Raw genomic sequence first — 16660 nt, forward strand, 5'->3', positions numbered from 1 at the left:
CGTTGAAGCAATCGGGACGGAGACGATCGTAGTAGGTTTGTCGGCAATCAAGTGCATATTGAATCGAGGATCCAAAAATATTCAAGGAAACCCACCATCTGCAGTCTTCCTATGCTCGACCCTCTTACCTGCCAAGGTGGGTAGTTTTCGGTCACGCTGAAATAAAATATGTCGCTATGAAAGTGAGATGGAGGCAGACACAACCTGGGACCTGAAATCTCAGCCCAAGCAAACATTTTCATCGAAAGCAACCCCAACAGTTTCTCAACAATGCTATTGAGTTGACATTTGTCAACCACATGGACCGGGACTTAGGATTCAACGAAACAAGGTATTGGTAGATCATCTTGTAAAGAGCCGAGTACGATAGAGCAGTTTCGCGCCCAAGCCTGACTCGATTGGCTCAAGGGGCTGCTCACAGGGTGTGGGAGGCCGATAAACGGGGTGTATCTTTTTGAAGGAGCTCAAGCCTCCTAAGGCGAAGGACATGAACAACAAGAAGCAAAATGAAACTTGGGCCGAAGGAAGACGCCCGGCCTCCCGACGGCACGGTGGAATAGTTCCGGTATCTGCGCGGAACTCGGCTGTGTTCCTTATCCTTTGTTCTTTGTTCTTCATTCTTATTGTGCGACACGCTCGTTTTGAGACCAGAAGCTTGAATCATGGTATGACCAGAAGCGCGGCGTCTAGGCCGAAAACACAACCGCTTGCAGACGGATCGGGCCCCCGACGTTGACCTCCCTCTAAGCCGGGCACTGAGAGTGGCTCTGGCTGTTAGACATCCCGGTACCTAGTGAGGCTCTTGCTAATAATGAGGTGGCTGCCGAGAATCGGGGCGCTCCAAACCTGGCGGGCTACGTATTTGTCTCCCGCAACCTGACTGTCTTGGCGACTGATGCGTCAGCAAACGATCAACGTTTGTAGCAGGTTTTGTCTACACCTTTCAATCGGGATCATGCCGGCGGTCCCTCCTGAAAAATGCAGTTATCATTTGAGAAGATCGCGGCTCGGGTGCCTGGTCTGGACCTGGAGACTTTCTAGAGATCTTGTCACAACGCGTTGCACATCTGAGAGCCCCAGCACCGCCCGGTAGATTGAGTTCATAGACCAGGCCATGGATGCAGATCTTAAGCTTAGAGGGCGCAGAAAACAGAACAGGAGACAACGAATCCATGTATGCCCACGTTTTCCACCGGACGCACTGCCCATCAAGTGGCTGGTGACCGGTTTCCACGGTACATACAGAGCAGAGAAGGCCACATTTTGAGTTAATGCTTTCTGACTGACAGGCATAGGGAAATGGCTAGCTAAGGAAGGTTCAGTCCAAACCAGGGTCAATGGGGCCCACTACTCGATTTGGTGTGTTATTGATGAATGAAATACCGAGTCTGCTTGGATGAATACAGGCTGCAGACCGACATTACAACTTTGTTAGGCGGCACTTGGAAAGGGAGGGAGGGAGCGTGTGCAAAACAATGAATTAGTAACTCGAGCTCCAGTTGTTCGGCCGATTCCGAATCGATTGGAAGTGTAATCAGCAACTCTGAAACTCCCCTCCATGCCACGAGGCAGGTGCTCCATCCTAGCTTGAAGCTGCACTTTATCATCGAAACCGGGGGGTAGGGGTGGAAGGATGGAACAGACCAGAGGGGCTTTGCCGTTGTAGATCATAAAACAGAACAAAGAATATTAGGTAATAATAATCATAATTAGTGCCTACGGGGCTATGGGCTTTGTTTGAACTTACACACTTACTATCCGCTGGCGGAAGGGACTTTCTTCTTTTCCCTGGTTCGGTCTTTTCCCCCTCTATGTATGTACGGTAATTTATTTTTCAACAGGGGATGGGGGTGGGCGTAATAGCCACTAGCTTGCTGTTTTTCTAGAAGTCTTCAAGTCGACGTCACACCGTTTGCAGAGAGCCACCTCCATCGGCATGCACATGCTGGGGTGCAGCCAACCTACGACAGGTTCAGAAAAGGGTGCCGTGATATCCTCCTGAAACAGCCTACCTACTTCTGGGCGGCCAGGCAGGAAGTCCCTTATCTCGGTTCTTCACCAGACCATGGATATTTCTGACATGAATGACAGGGCCAGGTCTCTAGCGCGATGGCATCACTTACGCAGACAAGCCACGGCCGTAATCGCCTCTGGTGATCGGCAGCAACAAGATACTACTATGTAGCTCACCGCTCGCTCGCATATCCTTTACCTTGAAAATCATGGCCAGTCACAGGCTCCGGGTTCCGGGGAGTGTTCCGAGCAGCAATTTAATGAGCCCCAAGGGGAACATGCAGGTCTAAGACCTGCACCTTTGTTTGTTTGTCTTGCTGAAGGTTTTGGCCAGGTACATACGTAACCAGCTTGGGTAACCACTTAATTACATGCTGCATCTTTGTAGATTAGTGTCGTGGCCCGAGGGTGTCCAATGCCTCGACATGGCTGAATTAACAAAGAAAGAGGCTTGAGCCTGCTTTTTCCTCTTCTCTGAAGCTTGTCAGGATGGTCCAGCAGACTCCACTGTAAATTGAGGCCACCCACGCACAATTGTCAATGGGCTTTGGCAATTTGGTCCGTTTGGACCAAAACAAATGATACATCATGTTCCAGGTTGTCAAAGGCAGCGACTTGCATTTGTCTTTCTGATATTGACCTCTGTCTTTTGATGTTGGCACTTGAGCTACATCGAACCGTTACAGCATTGTGCGTCTCAAGTTGCACAAGAAGGAATTGGACAAGGCTTCCCTGGAACTGCAGCTGTCGAATAAGACAGCTATTGTGACCATCACGAGCGGCGCCAAAAGAACACAATCGATGATGCATCTCTTTGTGGATACCGGGGCAAAAGACAGATGCTGTTTTCTGCCTCGTGATAGGACTTCTCAAGATCAAACTATGGTCTATCTTTGTCCCGTTACAAGGAACAAGGAACAAAAAGATTAACGCTTGCTACAATAAGCTCTACCAAAGCGGTTCTTTATACGGATAGCGTCAATGACAGAACCCAAGCAGGTTAGCGCTGAACGTACCTTGACCAAAGGGTTCAAGTTCGTACCGATGAACCGGGATATGTGGTCCAGTTTCGGTGGCTTGACACGCACGACGCAAGACCTCATTTCATCTCATGCCAAGACCGTGACGATCAAACATTCAGATCCCAGAGCTAAACAAGTCGCTCCTGTCCCTGTATGCAATCCCCGCGGGCGTACTTGTGCGGGCTAGCCCGGGGCGACAAAACAAAGGGGAACGAATGTTAGCATGCCCGCACGTGAGGCCAAATCATAACTTTGGGCTACTAGATCCCCATGTCAGGATTAGCAGGCGCTGACAGGGACCAAACTCAGCTTGACAAGGCTGTGATGCGAATAATATTTACACACTGTAACATCCGTAGGGATAAACTAGCCTGCCTGTACAGCGCTGTGTGTATGCCAAGGGACATGAGAGAAGATATGAGCTTGGGGTTCCTGGACACATTCGGCGTTACCGAGACCGCCTCTTCCTGACTGGTTCTCAGATCGAGTGTTGACGCTGATAGACAAGGCAAGGTGAGGAAATGTGACCCCGGCGACAAGATCGTTCAAGTTGACATGGATACGATGTCAGATTCTCGCATTACATGGTCAAGGTTGTTTCACGTCACATCGATGAGTTGATATGGACCGCTATTATTTCTAGGGGAAGAAAGATGGTGCATTCAGGGATCATTCCTAGAGGACACACAATACACAGCGACGGGCAGGCACGCTGACATGCGTAGATTGGGCAACCAACCCCCAGCCTCGATGAATAGGTCTTGTGAGAATACAGGGGGGGTTCGCTCATGGAGGCTGTCTGCCCTGTACCTTGAGATGAGCCAGGGACCCCCAACAAGGTGAAAACCTTCTGGAAATTCTGGAAATCTTCTGGAAGGCTATCAACAACTTGTGGGACCTGGCTGGGGAGTACAACGCTGACATGCAAGCAAAAGGTACTGCAACCCTCAACAGCCTGCTTCTCTACACCTGACCCCAATTGATCTGCACCTTGACCTGCAAGTCGCGTCTGAAGTCCCATAGACTACGCAAGAGTCTGCAGAAGCGCATTGATCATATACAGAACCTACCGCTCATTATCCCATCATCTAGAGTATTTGGAATTGCCAACGCAAAGGGCGCTCGTCACGCAGACGCCAACAGCCTATAGCACGACTACTATAGACCGTTACACGACTTGGGGTAGCAGTATCAGCCATACCCCAGGCCGGGAGGTGTCACAAGTGACGCGGCGAACGCGAGTGTCATATTCTAGAAAGGAAGGAAACAAAAGAAGCTTTTAGGTCTTATACAACCAGTTTGTTGTGTTTGATTGCGTCTAGATAAGAGCTTACATTGGTTGGACACAATCTGCCTTGTCAGACCTCAATTGAGCACAGAGAAAGCCTTGAGGCCCGCTGCGTCAATTACACTTTCTGACCGATGCTAGAAGATACACATCAACAGGCAGTCGAATTAATTCCATGTTTCTCTTCTAGACCAGAACAGGCATCGACTTTATGGCCCGCCTGGCCAGTGGCTTGTATTACATCTCTCCGCTGCAGACCCATGTTCCGTGTGTAGATCGCAGCGACAGGACCGGCCTCGATGATTGCTTTTTATGCATGCCACTTAAAAGCCAAGCAGGCTTCTCTATTAGCCAGAGGCGGTGTCCTAACCGAAAAACCATCATCTTATCTCGCGTCCCAGGAACCCCATGTCTTAGCCTGATGCGTTAGTTTTTATGATCGACTCGAATCAAGCTAAATTGGTTAATCGTAAGCTAAGCTTTGTTTCGTGGCTTAATTGAGCCTCATTGAAATAGGAAGAGCATGTCCACATTGCCAACTTGGGCGATAGTCTGGCTCACCGGTCGCTTAGTTGACTCGTATGTGGCTTTGGATTATCAACGTGACAGGGAGAGACAAGCAGATTTGTTTCAGAACCACGGGCCATCTTGTGTAATTCATGTAGTTTGCGTTCCTGTCAGCGATTGTCACATGGCAGAGTCCGGCATATCTGACACCCCTAATGTAGTACACGCAAGTTCTGAGACTCTGGATACCCAGGAAACAACGGTGACGCGCACTGTATGTATCATACTAGGTCCCAGCTCGGGATATGTTGAATATCTGCTCAAGTACAGGGTACCCTGGCATCACACAAACTGCTGCCCTTTCTTGTCCTGATCCATACACAGATCAGGAATACAAGTCCTTTAGCTATATCATCCTGAAATTTCGCTGCCTAAATTACAATCATGTCTGCAGGACAGTTGATTTGTGGGGTTTAGACTATCTAGTATGTTGGTTATCAAGTTGTGACTAGAGGATGCTTACTGGAATTCGAATTCAAGATTCAAATTACTAGCCCTTCCAACCTAACAATTATGTTTTCATTTCTCAAAATCATATAGCTCATGTAATTTCTAGGATACTGCTGTCATCTTCATTGCTCGTACCTACTAAGAGGGAAGGTGTCTCGCAAGTTATTGTTCGTGAGTTGCCTTATACCTACTTAGTCTTTCGTCTGTTGGCGAGTCATGCCTCTAAGTTGGAAAAGGAGATGCTTATAATAACAGCACTACCCCAGAAACTCAGCAATAGAAGTAAAAACAGTATGGAATTTCAATACGAGGCCACAAGGCTTCACCAATTACGAAACTCTATATCAGTCCTTTGCCTTTCATAACTACCTATCCTGGAATATTAAAGCACCAGAGCACCATTAAAGTTTGCAAAAGACTCGGAAAAGAAATGAGAGTCAAATACTGCATTGTTCTATCTTTATAATTATAATTATTAGTTGAAAATAGGAGTTTCCTTTGATATTTGGAGATGCACTCGTTTAACCTCACCAACAAAACGATAGTGGCAACGTCTACCGTTTGAAATAAGAGCCGCACCAATCATCTTAATGGGACAACGTTTGATTTTACTTACAGATTAACTCTCTTCAGCTTGCGAATGTTTGAAAAACTCAATGCATAGCCAGGAGCCATTACCAGTGATGCTCGTTGTATTATCAAGTGGTATGTTTCGAAGGTCTATACTTGACATGCTAACAGACTTCGCAATTCTATACAAACAGACAGCTGTGCAGTTAACTTCACATTAGCTTATTTATCCCTATGAGAGTTTGTGAATAAATCAAAAACAGTAGTCATCAAGGTTCAGTCAATACAATAGAATCCAAATCTTGTAATTTACATAATACCCATGCCAAAACTATTTTCCGCACGCCATTTGTGGGAGGATTCTATCTTAATATTCCTCATACAATATAACAAATGAAATTGTCCGTTAGACTTCCTACTCAAACACATGCTCCTAATCTCAAACGATAATACGCCTTGCCCCTGTTGTCGTCAAGCTCTTCTTTAGCTTCTAAGTATTTTTTCCGGCACCTCAAGTGCCTCTGTCGTATGCTGGAGAGTCTCTGTTTGCCTCTCAGATTTGCGGATGTTCTGGATGTGCTGTCCGCATATGTCGGTCAAAGTTGTCCTTTCGTGAGTAGACATGGCCTGACATGGCCTTGCGGCATCCATCCACCTTGCATTGGAAGCCCTCGCCTTTGCGATGTGTGCGCATGTGTCGGGTCAAATCTTTCTGAGTAGCGAAAGCAGCACTACATTGCTCATAGAGACATGAGAAGTGCTTGTCATGGTACTTTTGGTGTTTTCTGTAGGGCGGTTAGTTATTGATGGATATTTCTGACAGAGATGGAACTGGGTGGGAGCTTACGCGAGGTCAGATGGGCGTCTGAAAGACTTGCCGCACTTGCCACACTTGCAAGCGTTCTGGTCATTGCCGTAACCATCGTCTTGCAAGTTGGGCGGACTTGAGGTGGCAACCGAAGAGGAAGATGGTGGTGCACCATTGTATTCCTGAGACTGCCACATGTGTGGATGGTCATCAGATTGCTGAGACTCAGAGTACCCTCCTAGGCTGTAGGAGTAGTTTGAGTTGGAGCTTGATTGGCCGGCGTAGTAGCTACCAAAGGCGTGGTAACGAGGATCTGATGATGTTGGCTCGTTGTAGTAGCTGGAAGAAGATGAGCCAGCCCAAGGGTGGTAGCGGGAGTCAGAATCTGAGTCTGAGTGGCGGAGTTGGTCGGCAGATAGCCCGTGGCTGTAGAGACTCATGTCGGAGAATTAAACAAGTGCTGCTCTTTGTCTTTGGTATGGTAGTAGTGCTGTGTCGATCGGTTGTCGGTATCCATTAGCGGGAGTAGACAGAAGCAATGAAAGTCGCCCCCGTATCTATATGTTCCATATCTCAATGCCCAACCTGCGGGCAGCCGATACCCGAAGGGTGCTTCATGGTCAAACTGAATGTGTAGTATGTCATGTAGGTAGCCCTCAGTAGGGCTCTGGAGATGAAGCAAGCCAGCCCAGCATGATACTATGTCATGCTACCCGTCCAATTCTTTCTGCAGACTGCAGGGGCAGGACGAGACGAGACCGCAAAAGGCGGCCCGCTAGGTGGTTAGCGAGCCTGGTTCTGGTGCTTATGATACGGGGTCGATAGATTGTGTACTGCAAGGCCGGCGGCCAAACAAGAGGCTTTTGAGAGGCCCACGTCAGAGAGTGAGGAGATATTTGGGGAGGGGCTGTCAGGCGGGCTAAGCTGCAAGCAATGCCCAACGCATACGACACGTCGTCCCAAGGAGCCAATTGTAGAGCCACAGCAGAACCCAACGGTGAACTGCGGCCAATGATAAAGTGCAAGCCTCGTCTGCTTCTGGAATTTCTATACAGAATATACAGCGCTCCAACTTGCATCGACACCGGTTTCAGCTTAGGCAGGATTCACTGGGCATCGATAGTGACAAGTGTGGGTTGGGAGATGGCCCTACAATACCTACCTATGCATAGGTCATCTTCTCGCCTAGGCCCACGTGGACTCTTTTCGTTTAATTGCCATGTTAGTGCTGTGTTGTACTGTAGTATTGGGTTCAATCTAAACAATCGTCAGCAGTTCGTTGGCCATCGAACACGATGCACTCAATATCAGGCATACACGATCCCAAATTATGGACAGCAGTCATCATCCGAGACACTTCAGCTGGCAAGACCGAGACACTGTGACGTATTACTGTACATGTCACTCGGCAGTCATTGAGTTCAAGTGGACTCGAAATCAAACAAACGTTGAAGAAGATCGACAATGTGTCAACCACTACCGAGATATAGACCAGGACCCTTGGGTGGAGTCATGTCATTACTCAAGACCGGATACAGATGAATCATTCCCATCAAAAAAATCAAACTCAACAATTCTTCACAGGCCAAGGAGTTACAAGGGTTATTGTGATGTTTCTCTCGAGGACCATCATCAGTCTAAACTACCGCAAGCACTTTAACCTTACGCAAGTCTAAATTGTTAGAGTTATCTTCAGGTTATTTAGCTATAGAGTAAGTCAACTAAATATTAAATTCCATCAAATGCACTATGGATTGGCGAACTATACTCTAAATAATAACAAAATCCCAAGTCATTAGTTTGGCGCTAATTCTTGGAGTCTCCGGAACTATGCAAGAACCCGACGGCAAGCAAGGAACGTCCCGCTGCCAAAGTAAAAAAAAAAAAAAAAAAGGTACACTACAGTTTGCATAAAATGGTCTTAGTGCAGGTTTGTTAATGTGTTAATGCATTCAGGCCTTATGAAGTCTCAGAATAGATCTCGTGATGTTTTTATATGTAACTTGATCTGTGCGTCCTGGACTACTACCTAATTAATCGCGACTACGGAACAGCCAGTAAATAAACACTAATAGTTAGTACTGTACCCTACTGTACAACACAGAACGCGCGGACAGAGGGCAGCGCCCGAATCAGTTGCTGTAATCACCTGTTTTGGGCTTTGGGGCGGTGCGGTCTTGGCCGTGGGTCGAGCTTATTGGCTAACCACCTCGAGATATACTGTACCTGCTACTGCTGTCTTGCAGGATTGGGCCCTGACTTGTAAATGATGTCTCGGCGGTTCAGGCTGATACCGAGTTACACTGCGCAAAGTACGCTTCATTCCAAGCGCCTAACGAAAAGAATAACTCTAGAGTGTCGCACGACGGAGCTACCAAAGACGTTTTAATAGGCACGTCACAGTATCAACGGCGGCTCATCGTATCCCGCACGGTGATAGGACGGGATGACGTTGCCGTTGCCAAGGGTCTTGGGTTCTTGGGGATCTTGGACTGGGAAGTTACAGTGCAACTGCACTACCATGGAGTGCCCGCGCAAACGCAAACCCCACCAAAAAGAGTCCCCTTCTTCCTCTTTCTTCTTCATCCTCCATCTTTTCTCTTCTCTTCCCTCCAAAGTAAGAGAAGAGAGCTTCAAGCTCTAAAATACACTCCATTAGTGAATTCTATAGCATCCTCGTATAATCAGCCAGTCTAGTCATCGCCATCGTCAAAGGCGACGTACACATCAAAGATGGCGGCCTTCCTCCGCAGCAAGCAGGCGGGCATGCAGAATGACCTATCAGCGAGCATCAGACCCGAACTCTTCATGCCCGATGATCAGGCTCGTTATGGCATCAACTCTCAAATCAGGTAGCTAAGCGCATCATCATCTCCCAACTTCCCACCATCGTCATGTCCCAAATGAATAGACCCAGCTGACCCTGCCCTTTTACAGCTGTTACGCATACGACCCAGTCCAATCCCTCCTCGCCATTGGAACCGGTGAAAGCAAGTTCGGCCCCGGCAAGGTCTACATCTTCGGACAGCGACGTGTGCACAAGATACTCGAGCCCCCCCGATCCACATCATTCCAGATCGTGCAATTCTCGTCCAACCGCCTTGTCACTGTCGACGCGAAAAACGAGCTGGGAATATGGGACATCGATACCGGCGAGCGCGTCGCCGCCATGGTTGTCGCTGGCCAGGTCGTCTCCTTGGTCACTGATCCTATGCTTGATTGGGCCTTTATCGGCCTGTACAACGGAGACATCATGGCCTTTGACTTGGACAGAGGAAACTTGGCGCGCGCATTCAGACTACCCAATTTCTGGAAGGAAAGGAACCCCGGCGCAGCCACTTCCAACCTTATAACCATGTCACTCCACCCGAGAGATGTTGGCAAGCTCCTGCTGGGTTACACCCATGGTGCTGTCGTCTACTCGTTTAAGCAAGCCAAGGCTGTCAACTATTACGAGTACGTTGTTCCTGCAGGCGCCCCGGGAGGCAATGGTGTAGCTGTTGAGACTGTCCGAAAGCCACGACTTACACATGCGCTGTGGCATCCATCCGGCACGTTTGTCCTCACCGTCCATGACGATGGAAGCTTGGTCTTTTGGGACCCAAAGGCCGAAAAGGTCGTCATGGCGAGGACCTTGACCGACTTTGATGTTGACCAGCCCTCATCCGCCACATCCGTGCCAGCTCTGTCTGAGCCCATTACTAAAATTGCATGGTGCTGCAAGGAAAACTGCGACGATAGCGGTCTGCTAATTGCGGGTGGGCAACGCATGGATGCATCGCTCAAAGGTCTCACATTTGTTGATCTAGGACAAACACCTGTTTATGCGACATCGACATGGCAAATCCTCGCAACTTACTGTCGTGGAAAGCGACAGTCTCTTCTCCAACTCCCCTCTGGTGCCCAAGCCATCAATTTCCTCCTCATTCCACGGTTCTCTCCTCATTTCGGCGGCGCACAGGATCCAATCGCCGTCCTCGCGCTTCTGTCCTCAGGAGAACTCATCACCTTGAGTTTCCCTTCCGGCTACCCAATTAGTCCCACCAATCAGCTTCATCCGTCTGTTTCTTTTGTTCATCCATTCGTAACCAAGGTCAATGTCTCTGCTTTAGAACGCCCTCGATGGCTGTCCATGTTCGAGAAGCGTAACCAAGGTGAACCGCTTCTCAAGGGAGGCGCCGAAGCACCGCGACCTCGAAAGAGATTTGAAGAACGAACCATCATCCAAGCTGCCCATGCCGATAGCACCATCAGAATTTGGGATTCTGGACATGCCGACGAAATCGAGAATGGAACTCAGCTCCAAGTCGATGTCGCCCGAGCACTCGATCGATATGAAGACGTCGAGATCACTTGCATGAACATGGCTACCAGCACAGGGGAGTTCGTTGTTGGAACACGCACAGGAGAAGCCATTGTTTACCGCTGGGGACAGAACCGTTTCTTTGGCAAAGATACCATGCCGGAACTCGACCCCAATCCCAAGGGGCTTACGGATATCAGCTCACGAGCTGAACCAGGACTGAAGGAAGGCCTACAACCGCTTGTTCTCTACGAGATGATGATGGGGCCCATTACTGCTGTGCAGGTGTCAAATGTTGGCTTTGTCGCCGTGGGCTCAGAGCTTGGATTCCTCACCTTGATTGATCTTCGAGGGCCCTCGATCATTTTCCAGGCACCCATGACAGACTTTGCCAAGCAGGATAAGAGAGCTTCCTTTTTGAAGGGCCACAGTTCTGCAGAGCCGCCGAAGGAGTGGCCAGTCGTGATTGAGTTCAGTGTCATGACTTTGGACGAGGATAAATACTCAAGTATTTGCTGCTTTGTGGGAACAAACTTGGGCAAAGTCATCACCCTCAAAATTCTGCCAAGTCAGGACGGCACATATTCTGCGCAACCCGCAGGTGTCGTAGCATTCGATGGAAAGATTATCTCGCTAAGCCCAATTGAAGCTGATACAGGCAAGCCTGCCCTTGCCACCGGTCCGATCGTGGCAGGCCTAAGAGAAGGACGCCAGGTCAACGGTGTACTCGTCGCAGGTATGTTTACTTATTACTATGGCAATCTTGGAAATGAAAAACTGACCATTATTTAGTCACACAAACGGAAATCCGAATCTTCAAACCCGCCAATTCCAAGGGCGCATCGAAAGAGTTTGATGACATCCTATGTGATGCTGCTTGCGTGGCGGAAACTGAACTACAGGGCTTCGCTGTAGTTGGTTTGTTCGGCGATCGAACTGCTCGAGCTTTCTCGATCCCCGCTCTCAAGGACATCGGAAAGGCCGATCTTCCTATGATAGACGTGACGAGGACCACCAACTCCACTGTAACACAAACTGGTGATATCTTCGCTTGGTCAGGACCCAGCGAGTTGGCCGTCATACATGTTTGGGGAGCAGGAAAGGGGCCGCAGCAATCTCCGGATACTATGATCAACCCCAAGCTTGAGTGCCCACCTCGTCCAACTATTTCAAATATGCAATGGATCTCGGGTAGCCAGCATATCACTCCTGCTGATCTCGACCTTCTCGTCGGTGGACCAGATAGGCCACCCAGCAAGCGAATGATGGACGCAGCAGCTGCCGAGCAACGTGCGGCTCGAGCAGGCGAACCGGCTCCAGCTGCCGGTTCAGGCAGCCAGGAAGGATGGGGAGATTATCTAACACGGCAGCTTAACGAAAGAACGGAAAAGTTGAACATGATGGGCGACAACATGGAAAATCTGCAGAACAACAGTGCTGGGTGGGCAGATGATGTGAACAAATACTTGAACAAGCAAAAGAAGAATGTTATACTGGGAGGTCTGAAGAGCAAGTTTTTCTAAAATGGGGCTGTGAATTGTAGCTAACAAGGGCTACCTCTTTGGACGGGAAAAATGGTCAATTATTTTACGATTAGATACCAATGGGATTCTGGATTAATCTACCAATGTCTAAGCATTCACTGTTTCAGCCGTCCAGCTGACAATCAACATCGTCACGTATTGTACAAAATCATATTTTTGAAATTGGGTTTTCATTCAGCACTTACCTAGATAGTCAGCTACCAGTTGCACTTGCAACTATACCCTCGCATCCAAGACCAGCAATCACGCTGGTCATTTAACCCAAAAGACCTAAAAACGAAGAAAAAGGAGGTTGGATGAGAACCAGTACTGGATCACTTGGATCTGGCAGCAGTTTCATCCCCGTTGTCCATGTCCAGCATGAGCATCATTCTGGGCATCCGGATCCTTAGTGGGATCCCATGGCGCTTGAGCATAGTCTTCCAAAAGAGAATTATATGTCTGCGTATCATCAGTACCATGATCGATCGGGGTAAGATCTCCTAACTGAATCTGCTGGGGGACCTGATAACGGCCATTGACAACATGATGAATCGCTTCTCCGTTCGCAAGCGCCGTCAGATTGGGTTTTCCACGCCTGGCAGGCCCCATCTTGGCCCACTCAGCACGACTCTCTGGACCGTCGCCGTCAGGACCTTCAGGCTGGAAAGAGAAATCAGACCGACCAGACGTATCCGAGCGCTTCGGCTGCTCTGACTGCTCTGGGCGATGAAGGCTGGTGTGGTTCTCTCGGCAGAACGTATTGGCGGCGGTTAGTTCACACCAACAGTCATAGGAAGCTTGTTGGCACTTCTCCAGATCTTGGACAAGCAGATTTCTCTCTCGCTGTAGTCCCGCTCTGTCAACCTTGCTGTCTTGATACGCATCTTGAAACTTATTGAGTCTTGGCTTGAGTTCCCCTACTTCGACATGGTATCGACGAACGCGGTGCAGCAATCCAATATTGAGGGCTATGGAACCGATCAAAACCCCGCCCAAACTCATAGACAGCCAGAAAAGCTGCGAGCATTCCCGGGTGCAGTCGACGATGGAAGACATGATGGCTTTTTTCTGCGGGAAATGTCAGTAAAAGGGGGTTCGGGGGTATACTTACCTGAGACGAGATATCTTGAGTGATAGATACCGTGTGAGTTTTTGTTGTTGATGTGATATCCCGAAGTTGAGCGAGAATGAGTTTTTTTGGGAGAGAAAGTTTTGATTTCAAACAGCAGGTCTTACAGCTTTAATAGCAAAGGATCTTGTTGTTCAAAGATTTCAAAAAGGTCATGGACGATGAAAGAGAAACTTGTTACTGAGATTATTGATACGATGGCCCTTTGTAATACTAACAATTGCTTTGTTACTTGAACACTATGCCCAAGAACTTGAGCGTGTTCATAAAATGTGTTCTCGTATGACAAAATTTTGAACAAGAACACTCATCTTTCTCCATAAATAGACAAAGTGTATAAGACACTACATAGGAACAATTCATTGTCTCTCAGGCGCTTTGGTGATTAGGGGTTGAATCTGTAAGCTTGTTTGAAAACTGCCGGTTCGGCAGAGGAGACGAAAAACCAAATATAGTGGAACGTGAGAAACAAGATAGTCCCAGACTTTCCTGTGAAGTCGGTCTTTCACATTCGAAAGCTTGAGTTGACTGAAGTACGCTGCTGTGGCCAAGGATCGATATACATGCATGCTTGTCTTCATTCAAGATCAGCTACATTATATCAAAAGGGTAACGTATACTATTGTATCTAACTATTTGATATTACCCTCAAGCAGGTTATAACCTGGTCTAGTAAACATATTCAAAGTTGGGATTCTCCTTGTCCGTCATGTCTGTGAAGGCGGTTGCATTCGTAGTAACGTCATGGCCCGCTGCACGCAAAGCCTCACGTTGCTTTTCTTTCTTCTTGTTCTCCCACTTAAAGGCGTATCGGAAGACAAAGAAGAGAACAAACTCTATGCAGTTGGCGACAAGGAGTGAACCAATACCAAGAGGGTATGAGGGCGCTTGTTCGGAACGATAGAAAAATGGACTTGCAATGTTACCGATACAGGCGCCAAACCAGATCATTCCAGAAACGATCATTTTCTTAGACTGGCCACCTGTGTTTGAGGTGATGAGGGACAGGCAAATAACAAAGGATGCTTGATAGGAGCCAGTAAGATAGCTGCGATGATTTAGATGAGTTTCCAAAACCCAGACAAGGAACATAAAGCAGACTTACAAGCAAATTAAACGACCGACATATGCATCTGCAGGAGCAAGAAGAAAACCAAGTGCTCCAGCAATGGTTGGGATCATAAAGATGGCGCTGACAAGCGTACGGCTGTTGGGTGGCATGTACTTGTTCGCCAGAGCACCCAGACCAATCCAGATGACAACAAGAGAACCTTGAGGAATACCCAAGAGAGCTGTGTGCAAAGTATCGAAACCAAGTCCCTTAATGACAAGCGTCGAAAAGTTGGAAATGCCGCCATTGGGAACGTTGGACACAAAGCCGAGCAGGGTGAATAGCCAAGTCTTGTAGTCAAGGTAGGCTTCCTTGATTTGCCCCCAGTTGATGGTACGTTGCTCGATTCCTGTTTGGTTGCGTCGCATTCGGGCGGTCATGACGAGCTTCTCGTCGTGAGAAAAACCCCGAATAGTACGGGGTGAGTTCGGTAGTAGCAGAACAAGGACGATAGCCCAGGCTGAACAAAAGGCACCTACGACAAGGAATTCATATCTCCAGGACTGCAGTGCTCCGTTGATGTTACCAATGGCATATCCTGGCAAGACAGTTAGCTAACCCTCAAGAAAGCCCAAATGGAACATTTACTAACCGATAAGACCTCCACCAGCAACCCCTACGCCATTGAAGGCATACCAAGCTGAGATCCTACTGGGCTGCTCCTCACGTGTAAAATACATCGAGGTGATGAGCATAAAGGCTGGATCGGCAATAGCCTCAAATGCACCAGAGAGGATTCGAAGAGCCAAAAGACCAGCAAAATTGTTTGCTGCAGCTTGTGTCATGAGAAGAGCACCCCACATAAAGATGTTGAAGGCCAAGTAGTATCCAGGAGGACTGCGTTGCATCAGGAGGTTGGAAGGAATAGCCCAAACAAGCCAGCCAAAGTAGAAACTGCTCGAAAGCCAAGAGTATTCATCTCCTTTCAAGTTGAGGTCATCCTTCAGTCCAAAGATGGCAGCATATGAGAGTGTCGTCTTGTCGACATAGTAGAAGAAGTAGCAAACCCCAAGGACGGGGATTATGAGTCGGTCCAGCTTCCTCCTAACCTTCTTTTCCAAGACTGGATCGATCGAGTCGTCGGTTGGGTATTGTGCAAGAGCCTGTGCGTAAATACCATCCTCATGCGGTTTGTCCGGATGGGCAGAACGAATGCTATCAACTCTGGCGATGTTGTCTCCTGTTTGTTCCATCTCTTCTGCGCGAGCCCGTTCAAGCTCAGCTTTGGTGGTGATATCACCAGCCATTGTGGAAGTGAGATTTTTCTATTTCTGATACGTCTCTAAGCGGATGAGTTGATCTCTAGTCGCCACCTATCGTCAATCTTTCAGGAAGCGAGTTTCTACGCGTCAGGATCGTTTTGTGAGTCGCAGTCGCACAGCGCAACCTCTTCCCTCAGGCCAACAGCTCGGTTTATATATCCATACATGCATCTTTAGCTCGGTCTCTATGAGATTCAGATGCCGATCTCGCTGCGACCCAAAGATCCTTCTCTTACCTCTCTTGGCTATCCTGAACTGTAATGAGTCGACGATCATGCACAGTTACCCCCACGACGGCCAATCGTGCATAAAACCCCGGGATTTCGGCACTTAATCTTGTTTCCGATGCTTGTGGTTCGCTGAAACTTCCTTGCATACCGAGCCCGAGTCAGTTTCTCGCGAATCGGCCGTTGCTTTGTTATTAGCGGACTTTTCTTGTCCAAAATCCCCCCAAACCACAAATGCAGGCAATATTTTGCACTCTTCTGCGCTTGTTAAAGTTTTGCTCTGCCTTGTTAATCCCATCTATTGCCGGTAAGTGAGGGGAACCTGTGGAGATAGCCTGGGGTAAATTCAACGCTAGGATGTTGAACTACAGTACACTCCCTGAA

General features: G+C 48.3%; 4 protein-coding genes across 4 annotated transcripts; 1 reads left to right on the forward strand and 3 right to left on the reverse strand.

Moving 5' to 3' along the window:
- Nucleotides 1-6463: 6463 nt before the first annotated feature.
- Nucleotides 6464-7158, reverse strand: FPSE_07667 (uncharacterized protein; the record flags this gene model as incomplete). Its single annotated transcript, XM_009260785.1, has 2 exons — nt 6464-6695; nt 6758-7158. The coding sequence occupies 2 exons, from the start codon at nt 7156-7158 to the stop codon at nt 6464-6466; spliced, it is 633 nt and encodes a 210-aa protein (XP_009259060.1).
- A 2293-nt stretch (nt 7159-9451) lies between these two features.
- FPSE_07666 (uncharacterized protein) lies at nt 9452-12544 on the forward strand (the record flags this gene model as incomplete). Its single annotated transcript, XM_009260784.1, has 3 exons — nt 9452-9570; nt 9656-11757; nt 11814-12544. 3 exons carry the CDS (start codon nt 9452-9454, stop codon nt 12542-12544), a joined length of 2952 nt encoding a protein of 983 aa, XP_009259059.1.
- Nucleotides 12545-12901: 357 nt separating this feature from the next.
- On the reverse strand, nt 12902-13603 carry FPSE_07665 (uncharacterized protein; the record flags this gene model as incomplete). Its single annotated transcript, XM_009260783.1, has 1 exon — nt 12902-13603. The coding sequence occupies one exon, from the start codon at nt 13601-13603 to the stop codon at nt 12902-12904; it is 702 nt and encodes a 233-aa protein (XP_009259058.1).
- Nucleotides 13604-14345: 742 nt separating this feature from the next.
- On the reverse strand, nt 14346-16034 carry FPSE_07664 (uncharacterized protein; the record flags this gene model as incomplete). Its single annotated transcript, XM_009260782.1, has 3 exons — nt 14346-14724; nt 14782-15325; nt 15380-16034. The coding sequence occupies 3 exons, from the start codon at nt 16032-16034 to the stop codon at nt 14346-14348; spliced, it is 1578 nt and encodes a 525-aa protein (XP_009259057.1).
- Between the last annotated feature and the right edge of the window lie 626 nt (nt 16035-16660).

Source organism: Fusarium pseudograminearum, chromosome 1 (assembly GCF_000303195.2).
Source record: "Fusarium pseudograminearum CS3096 chromosome 1, whole genome shotgun sequence".
NCBI lineage: Eukaryota > Fungi > Ascomycota > Sordariomycetes > Hypocreales > Nectriaceae > Fusarium > Fusarium pseudograminearum.